This window comes from Morone saxatilis, unplaced genomic scaffold, assembly GCF_004916995.1.
Source record: "Morone saxatilis isolate NCDOM2014 unplaced genomic scaffold, NCSU_SB_2.0 Contig19, whole genome shotgun sequence".
Taxonomy (NCBI): Eukaryota; Metazoa; Chordata; class Actinopteri; family Moronidae; genus Morone; species Morone saxatilis.
The window spans coordinates 3262456-3272822 of NW_023339751.1; the positions used below are offsets into that span (position 1 = coordinate 3262456).

General features: G+C 43.2%; 1 protein-coding gene across 4 annotated transcripts in view; it reads right to left on the reverse strand.

Annotated features, from left to right (window-relative positions):
- cpeb3 (cytoplasmic polyadenylation element binding protein 3) overlaps nucleotides 1-10367 on the reverse strand; it is a 37824-nt gene that overhangs the window by 16662 nt on the left and 10795 nt on the right. For all 4 annotated transcript variants that reach the window (XM_035664095.1, XM_035664096.1, XM_035664097.1 and 1 more), the window contains one exon: nucleotides 2205-2261. In XM_035664095.1, coding sequence (XP_035519988.1) covers nucleotides 2205-2261 — 57 coding nt within the window. The remainder of the gene's footprint in view (nucleotides 1-2204; nucleotides 2262-10367) is intronic.

Here is a 10367-nt window from a genome sequence, read left to right on the forward strand (position 1 = left end):
ACTACCTGTTATCACATGACTAAATCCACATTCTTAAGTTAAGTGATGACAACTGAGCTATCTGCATGACAGCTATGAAAAGGCCATCCGCTGAGTCGAGAAGACCAGGAGATTCACTTGAAAGCTCAGGAAAAAACTAGTAAATGAATATGAGTTATTATGTCACATCCAATTGCATCTTTCAGTTACATATTACTGTCTTCTCCCCATGTACAACAACCTGTTATCACGTGACAAAATGTCCATACGTAGGTCAAGTGATGACAGCTAAGCTATCTCAAACTTATCATATGTCACCTGTTGAAAAAGACGAGATTCATTCAAAAGCTCTGGGAATAGATACTAAATAGATTTCTTTTTAACCATATCACTGTTTCCAAAATCAAAAATCAACAGTTTTATGTGTAAAAAGAAACCACATCTTGTTTCACAGTTGTAATGTTCCCAAAACAAGCCCGATTTGAATCTGCTGTGTCACAAATGCAAACTACAGAGGAGGCAAAATGTGGCTTAAAACGGGGAAAATTCCAGAAAACAGCAGAAGTACAGTACTAAACAGATCCTCTTGCTCCTTGAAACGCATCAGTCACAAAGCAGACTCATTGCCTCAAAAAACCAACATGGGCCTTTGCATTGTGAGAGCCCCATTGTGTGACTTGCCCCTCTGGCTGCTCTCTGGGAATATATTGTCTCTGAGCCTCTTCTCCCTTGCTACGTTTTCATTAAAAAGATCTAGCCCTCCAATCCAGAAAAACCTGGGCAGCGTCTCTGCAGCTTTGCCCTCTCGCCGTTTGGCCTTGGCAGAAACAAAGTCACCTAGCAACCAGGGCAAAATGAGGTAAACGTTGCGCTGGGAAACCGTCAGAAGCCTCAGTGAGAGAGAATGCAACCCATGAGGGAGAGGAGGAAAGGGAAAAGTGAGGGTTAAGAATTAGTACCAACTTCAAACTGTGTGGTGTCTGGGAGAAATGTTTGAAAGGAAACTGGGTGATTCCTCTGGGCATGATGAGTTTGATGTCTGCTGCTATGCTCGGCATCAAAGCCTCGAACACTTCTGCGAAACTGTCAAGCGAACAACACCAATAAATCTGGATAGAAGACCCACGCTTACTACTCTCCACTCTTTCTTCTTCACTTCAAGTGCTAACACCATCCGGAGAAAGTAGAGCCCTTACAGGTTCTCACAGCGTGAAGCCTCAAAGCTAATAGGACGAAATGAAGGAGAAAAAAACAGAGTAAAACACTTTTAAGTTGAAACCAAAGCTTCCCTGTCTACACACATCACAGGCTACAACAGCTAGAGCCAGTTCTGACAGACTTGGAAGATCTGGGCAGATCTGTGCTTGCCTGAGTGCAATCCCATGACACAACAGTTTAGCATCAATCTGGGACACGTTCTCCGAGGATACGAGTGATGAAAGGAACAAAATGAGGAAGGAGCGCCAACATTGTCAAGATGTGATGGTAGAAACTGCTTCACCAAGAAGGTTTTTTTAATGTTCAACATCCTCTGCATTTACTGGCTCTTATACCCTGTAGGCCGACTAAACGTATCCAGAGAGGAAACTAGGGCTTTGCTGATCTGGTTTGATCGCGTCGTTCCAGACATTTTGCTGAGGTTTGTACAAAAAGATAGTACACATGTTTTCCTCTAAAACAACTACAAGACATGACCAAAAAATGTATGTGTAAAACCTAAGAAATCATGTCCCAGATACCATCCAAAGACAAATAAAGAGCACTCGGAAGGTCAGGGCCCTGGTCTGGAAAACTATGCGGCATCCATGCTGCAGCATATGGGATAAAGACCTGATTTCTCTCTCTGGCTCTTCTTCTGTCACTGTTGGTCATCTGCCGTCTGGTGGGACACTGGAAGAATCTAATCTTACACGTTGGGGTATTTTTGGAAGTGCTATTCACAGGTCAACTGTGCTTCCCCTTCAGTGCTAAGATGACTGTCCTAGGTTTATGGTGTCAGGGAATCCAGGCCTTAGCAAAGGCTAGGCAGGTGTGCCCAGTGCATACTGGTTAGACGGCATATGTTTTTCATGGGAACATGCAACAAAAATACTTCCCATTCTTAATTCTTTCAAAACACAGAGGGCGAAAAGCAGCTGCAACACTTATCAGTAAAAACTCAGACAATTCTGATCACTTCCAGATGGAGAAGAAGATGATGGACACTACAATGAAGTGTGACTTACTATTCAATGGCATTATGTGGTCTGCTCCAGGATGATGAAAGTTGAGGCCCATACGTCCTGTCAAAGAAAAAAAAAAAGAAAAGATTTTACAAAAGAGGGAAAACATGGAAATCACTGATAAAAGCCACCCTGTTGATAGACATTTTTTTTTATCTCTACTTTTGGCAATGGGAAAACGCCAGCCATGATGAAATGTTTAACATGACATGAATGAACAACAAGTTTACCCAATGTGATACAATAGCAGAAAGGATGACCACAGAAAAAAAAAGATGTGAAAAACGAGGTTGTAACACACATTCCTTTGTTGTCACACACATACACACACAAAAAACAAAGGCAGCTATAAGGCTAGGAATTCAACAGAGCATGCATTGTGCTATGGTGACAATGTGTGCCTGCTACAAGGGCCCATCTGTCAGTGTCTATCGTGGGGAGAGAGGTGGTGTGGGACGTCTAAATGGAAGTCTTCCTGGTTCTTATTCGTACAGGCGACAACAAGAAAACACGTAAGGCGAGGCAGAAATAGCCTACCTGGTTTAGGACAAAACATTGCCGTCTCACTGTCAACATCATTTGCAGTGGCAGCCGCAGAGGCACGCCCTTTATCCCTAACCACTTAAAATTAGGGGCCTCTGTCAAAATCCGCCTACACCAGTTTTTTACTCAACATGCAGTTTACAAGCAGCATACCTGGAGTCCTTTAAGAAAGACAGAAGGTGAAGCAACATTTTCACTGGGATACACACTCATATCCGGCAAATACCCTTTAGATTTAATGGGACATGACCTTTGTGAGCCAGCCCACTTGTGCAAGCCGTCACTTCAGCGTTAACTTTGGGGTGGCGGTGGGGGTAAAGGTTGCGGGGGACAACTGAAACAGATATCTTGCTTTACTTCTAGTGTATGTTTCCCCATATGTAACATGGACTTTGAGAGACAGACCGGTTGCATGTTGCAACCCGCTGTGGCGCAAACAAGATGTAATGTCAAAAGTTTCCAAATTTGGCCACAGAAGACAGATAGTGGGGACAGCAACGGGGCCTCTTCCTGGCTCACAAAGAAGAGTGGAACTAACAGTTAGACCTGGTTGAAAACCCGAGAGGCAAGGGTAGAGGGAGGACAAGGGGGTGGCCACCCTGCAGCTCCACAGATGTGAATTTCCACACAACTCTCAGCCACTCAGAATGCAGTCAACAGTGGAGCTCAGGGGCGAATGGAGTGTGGCAAGCCCATACATACACACACGTTTGTTTGAACATGTGTGTGACACGGCCTGGTGTCAACTTATCTTTGCTCTTTCCAACTTATTATCATGAGGAAATTAACATTTTGTTGGCAACCAAAAGGAGGAATGTCCACTGTTGTATCCTGACAGGGTTTTGTTTTTTTTTACTCTTCACAAAGCTCTCCAATCACCTGCTGCTTTTTCTATCTTACCTCTCTCACACCTAATAGTCAGGCCAGACTTTCATCCAGGTTCAAGAGCCCAGAGGGGTAGCTGCACAGAATCATGTGTATTTGTAAATGTGTGGGTGGTCTATTTGTTCTTCCTTTAACCAAATTACAGGGTTTAAGGCCAAATGTCTGACCGGCTGAAGTTTTTTCTTTGGGAGAGAATCTGTTACAACTCCACAACAGAATGTGCACTTTGACCTAGTACCACTGCTTTTGATTGAGCAAAAAACAGGATCGATAAAGCACTACATTAGAGACAAGTACATTCCATTGAACAGATCCACCAATCAAAGCCGTGACTTTGCTGATAGGAGGGCAAAAGTCACAACAGTGCTTGCCTTTCTGTCTACATTAGTCATTTTGGGTGATGGAGGGGGACAGTTGCCCTCCTGAAGCCTTAAAATAGCTCTGGGCATGTGCCATCTGCTTCCCCCAGGAGTTGAGTGGCATGGCCTGAGAGGCCCCTGATATGCTGCTGCTGCCGCTGCTCTTCTGGTGACATTTCCTCACCGAGAGCCTGAGCTATTCTCAACCTCCCCATGATGGGGCGGCACGGCCACCCGGGAGACACGCCATCCACTTCCTTCGGCACGGATCCAACACAGTGCCTCCCTTTCACGCGCCTGACAATCTTCAGACTGGACAGTGACCTCGCAATGACCGCTTTGGTAGAAATGGGATAAAGAGAAGGGGATGGATTAGCCTCGACATAGCCAGTGGCCATCAATTTGGGATCTGGTGCCCTGATGGGGACACTCCAAAGTTGTTATTGTATGGGAGCATGAGGCCTCTGAGGACAAATGAGGTTAAAAGCAACATTAACTGTATAACTGTAAAGGCTGTAAAGAAAGGTCTGCTGACACAGCAGACCTTTCCTGTCTAGGTTTTAAGAAATCTGGCAAGAAAATAGGGTTGGGACCTATGGTCTGGACTGACTATCAGAAACTACCAAAGGCTACACGCATAATGTGCTTCAAGTTTCTAGGTAGTTAAATTTTTACTAGATTCCATGTGGCGGATCACCACCGACTGTGTCCCACCTGGATCTCTTCTCATCTGCCATGGTCACGTTGTGCTCCCTCTGTTCCACATTATAGCACATATTTAAACCCCCCAATAACACCTCCAGGAGAAAGCTCCAGCAGGAGTTGTAAGAGGAGAGTGTGTGTGCCAACAGCAAGGTGTGGAAATGTTAGCACTGATGAAAAAAGCACCTCAGCAGCAGGGTGCCCCAAAGCTGCACTTCTTACTGACTTGTGCCAAACCTTCAATTACTATACTGGCAAAAAAGGTTAAAAAAAGGATGATAATACCCACTGAGGGGCATGTGTGTTGTGCACAGGTGACAAATGACTGGAAAGATTGTTTCTGTGAGAAAACCTGGTGAGGGTTATTTAGTTTGACTCCATTTGTTAGAAATGGCCTACTTCTTTTGCTTCACACCAGCCCAGCTGAACAACCCTCAACAAGATGATTACAACAAGGTCGAAGTTCCTTCAGCTATCAAGCCATAACACGTAAAACTATCTAAAATTATGTACACTATAAAACACAAATGGTCAGAGCAAATTTTCTTGAACTAAATCCCCAAAATATGCCAAGTGCCCACTGTTACTTAATGTTTCATAAAAGTAATAATCCTAAAAATATTAAATGCCTAATATATAATAATATTAGAGAATTTCCAGTATCCAGTTAAGCCTGATACGCAACTTGGCAGTGATAGTAATGCTTTCAATTATATTTCATGGCTTGTGTGATCTGGACAAACCATGACTTTAATAGACAAAACAAGCCCAGACTTGTTATGTTGCCTGGACTGGATTAGTTCAGTCATACTTGCATGGAGTCATGAATTTTCCACCATAACAAAACATAGCACTCTGACAGTGTAGTTTATTGGAGGCAAGGTGCGATTTAACCTTTAACACAACCAACAAACACATTCTTATCTCTATAGAGTCATTACTAGATGTTTAAAGTACAGGGCATCCCTCTGACATTGACATCACTTCATGTGTTGTTAACTTCAATGGCTGAAAAGTTGAAAGGTCAAGTCCAGCTTGTCAGCCAAACTTCAGTCCAACCAAGTGATTCAAGTATTGACCTCTCACCGCAGGTTAAGCTGGGGCGACCCCTCTTTGAACCTAAACAAAAACAAAAGTTCACATAGACCTCCTCTTCCAAACAAACATGACATTTGAGGACGTAGTTAAGAGAGAGGAAGGTCGTTTTTCTTGGTTAAAGCTGAATCTTTAACTAAAAACCTTTATTCTTAAACCTCACAGGAGACCTTTACACCACAACTTTGCAAATGTTTCAAGAAAAGTTATATGGAGACACCTATTCCTAACTATCATTAAAGCACTTTGCTCAGTCACACTGTTATTCATCTGACCTGTATTACACCTCCAATTCTTGTTTTCCTCTTGATAAAAGCCCCTGTGAGTCAACTCTTATCCACTGACCGATGCTCTTGTCAACAAGCGCACAAAGTCGAACAGCGCCAGCGTTTGCTCTCCCTCGACTACTGACTTAAATTATAGCTGACACCTTCTATCTGTTACAATAACATTATACCTCATACAGGCTGTTAATCAACACGTTGTGGGTGACACCCAAACACAACACAGCTGCTAAAAAATCAATGGAAAACTGCTTGTGTAAGGCTAAACTAGTTAGTAATTTATTCCAATAATCAGTTCACAGAAAATTAAATACAACAATTTAAATAAGCAATTTCTCAAATAAGTTTCCAAATATATTAAGTTGCTGGCTCTGCAGTGTGAGCTGGTTCACTTCAGGTTTTTTAATTGTTGTTCAAACATAATATTTATAGACCTGACCATTAAAGGTAAGGTGTCACATTTTTGGGATTACTCTTGCTGAGAGTTAGATGAGTTAGCTTAGACTAGCATTAGCGCCTGGCCAAGAAATAGTCCAGCACGTAACCACTGGTAAAAGTTTGCTTTAGAGGTACTAGCAGTGATATTTTTCACTTTTGGACCTAACCAGGCTAGCTGTTTTACCCTACAGTACTTCTTACAGCTGGCAGCAGCTACATATATAACATCTACCTCCTCATCTGACTGTGACGGAAAGCAATAAGCATATTTCACAGTATACGTGTAATTAATCAATAATCTTGGGGCTTAAGTTTGCGTTAAAGTTGATCGAGTTCAATCTTCCAAAAGCTGCACTTAAACACAAAGAGACAATGCAAATCGTAACTGACGCATGAGTAAGACCGTGTGAGTCAGACCAGCTTAGGCAATGTGTGTGTGCTCAGACAAAGAGATGTTTGAGTGGGATCCACACACAGCTTCCACCAGGACTTAAGGGACTTATTAACACTTTTGAGTATCTCAAACGGTTAGTGACAACACTGAGATTGTGTGTGGGGAGTGGCTGCATGCTGCAAACACTGTATCATGTCAGTTGAGTTGACTTTGGCAAAGACAACCACGACAGCCTGAGAGGTTTGTGAGGTGAGACTGCTTTGCATGCAATGTCACAGTTGATTTACATGTCAGAAACTATTGAATATGAATGTGTGCATCCTGTGTGTGTTAGTGTGTGTGGGACGATATTGCTGGCAGCAGCGGTGGTGGCTGTTGTCAGACTGGTGGTGTTTTTCCAGGCCAAGGGGAGAATCTCTGGTGTGTGTGTTTGTGTGTGTGTGTGTGGGGGTGCCTGGCTCTCCACATGTGAGCTCAGTTGACCCAGTTCAGGAACTACATGCAGACCAGTGAGTGTGTCCGGTGCTGCAGAAAGGGCTTGTTTGTTCAGACATCCCTGCGGCCCCGTTCCCCTCACCCAGGAGTAAAGAGCTTTTAGAAAGTTTGAGAGGATCTCGAGAATAAAGTGTCCCCCTCACAGACGGCACACACACACCCTTTGAAGCTGACTCTTCTCTAAACAAGTGCTAAGAAAAAAAAACTGGTTGAATTAAGATGGCCTCGCCTTCCTGCCTTTCGCAAAGAGAGGGAGAGAGAGGGAGAGGGGTGTGGGTGGGGTCACCCCACACTGTATTTAGAAGACCCACCATTTCTCATTCGCATAACAGTACAGATACTTCTCCTTTTTTAAAAACACACACATACGGGGACTCATAAAACACTCAAGGAAAAACAACTATTCCAGTCCACAATGAGAAGTATGTGAGAAATGTCTGTGATGGGATGGATGTGGGTGAGACCTATTCAGTTGGGAATGCAAAACTGGGCCTACTGGGCTAATTAGTTTTAACTGGTGGTTCTCAGCTGGTGGGCAGTATCCTCAAAGTGACAGTGGCTGGCTCATAAACAAGTTAGAATCTAAAAAAGAAAAAGTTTTCTCGTTATCTTGTCTAATTTGGTTTCAAATAAGAATTACTGTCCTAGATCTGTGACTTAGCACCCAATAACAAAAGGAATAGCTTAAAGTTAAAATAAGTAATGTTTTCAATATCCATATTATGTCATCTATAAGGTGGATATTTTCTTTGGTTGAACTGTATTGCTTTGCTTGTCTGATCATGGTCTCATTAGGCCAGTTGACAACGCCAAGACGACTCTCAATGCTTTTGAAAATAACATGTTCTCATTCATATTAGGTGTGCCCCGTTTTGCAAATGCATCTAAGACGATCTTATCCCATAGACCTGATGATGTTATAAAGTTAATCTTAGCCTCAAGACACTTTTGGGGAACAAAGCCCTTGTCAGTCTGACATTTTCACTGCGTACTGCAGCAACTAAGAGGTAAAACAACAAAACTTGACAGCCGCAGCATCAGATGCCCAATTATCTTTGCTGCAGTGTGAGGGTGCCCCTGAACCCAGCCTGGTTCCAGACCTCTGAATCACCACCCACATTTCTGATCTGGTTAGTGGTTCAGACAGGTCTGGTGTTCATTGAAGGTTTCTTAATCTCCAGAACAACTGACCAATCAGAGCTTATTAGGCGCAATTAAAAACAAGGACCTCATTTTCCTACAGAGCTAGCTTGCTAATTAGCTTCAGGGCAGATGAGATCAATGCAGCTCTGCAAGGTTTTATCAGTAAACTTACAGAAATGACAACTTTTCAAAGAATATTTGTTTTTATCAAAGTGAAAGAAGTTGCTGAAAATAACTTTGGAGGACCAGATATGTCACTCACAATTGACTGCAACATCAGTCCAATTAAATTGGATTATCAGGCAAACCTGAACCCAATCTGTGCCATCACAACCTGACCAAACCCAACTGGTACTGCCAAATTTTTGGTCCATTTTTTTCAGTTGAACTTGTTAACATTTAACTTTTGCTATACTCTGTCTCTATTTCCTTGTTCCCACTTGGCATTACAATGGCAAAAACGGCACACATGGATGCAGAAAACTGGCACAGTCTTTGTAAAATGACCGAACCTGGGCTCGACCCAGACCCAAAACATTTACACAACAAAATGGCCCAGACCTATCGGGGTTGGGTAGCAAAACTCTCCCGCCTGCTACAGCATGTGCGATACAAATTCAATACTAAATCAATATTGTCACAGACACTTCCATATAGGGGTCCATGGGACGAAACGTGCCCTAATGTGTTTGTTATTTGAAATGCTAGGGCAAAAGAAAAAGTTCTGATCTAAATTACCTCCGGAGTTGAAATAAGCACCAGAAGCTATGTTTTTTTGCAGTAGATTACACAGTAGACCGGGCCAACGCATAGAGGCCCTTCTCAGACAGTGAGTAGGTACGCTAGCAGGGTGGAGCAGCTCTGTGGTTGGCACGGTAGCTTACTGCAGCCCCACGCTGTCTACATGATGACGAGAGGGGTAAACAAGCAAAGAGAGACGCAGGAATGCACACCCATGTCCATGTAGCAGCCTCCTTGTCTTCCCCTGTATCTCCTCCGTCTCTGTTGTGCTTTGATAAACCATCATGTGGGACTCCCCGCAGGAGATTACGACACCTTTCCAGCGAAGTTAGGCCGGGGCCAGGATGACCACTCCGCTGTAACGCTGCTCTCTCAGCACAGAGATTGGGAAAACAGTCTCCACGCATGAGGAAGCGACATGCTCTGCTCATTATATACCCCTCCCACCAATCTTTCCATTGTTAAGATGGGAGGATGGGGGAGCATAAAAACCCTACACCCAACCTGACAGGGCCCCGTCTGGGAGACTGGATCCAAAGTTTTTACAATAGACACGTGACCGGTGCTACAAAAATACTGGCTTAGAAGGGCTGACATGCATTGGATGGCCTTAAAAGGGCGTGAGGAGAGATTTCTTAACATTGTTTTCATGACTTCCGAAATTATCTATACATCTCAGGAGATAAAATCTTAGTATAAATCTGCATTTTAGCGTTTAAAAAAATTCTTCTGTGTAAAAAGGTTGCTTAGAAACACTGATTTAATCTTCAGGCTATGACTCAGTCGTGGCATGTCTAAGCCCACACAAAATAAGGATAAGTATGATTTCTGAATTCAGCTTTGTGGTGATCGTGTCACTGAGGGAAAATGCAGATATACTCAATCACTAAACATTTCTGCTCACAACAGATTCATCCAACAGAAAGCAACAAGTCACGTGACATTATTACTTGGCCCATTGATTCCAATCAGCAGAAAGCCAACAGGTGAAGACAAAGAAAGGGCAAAGGAAAATGCAATTTGCAAAAATTAAAATCACTTGGGTGCACATTGCTGCACATCTGGTCCACCACACACACACACACAC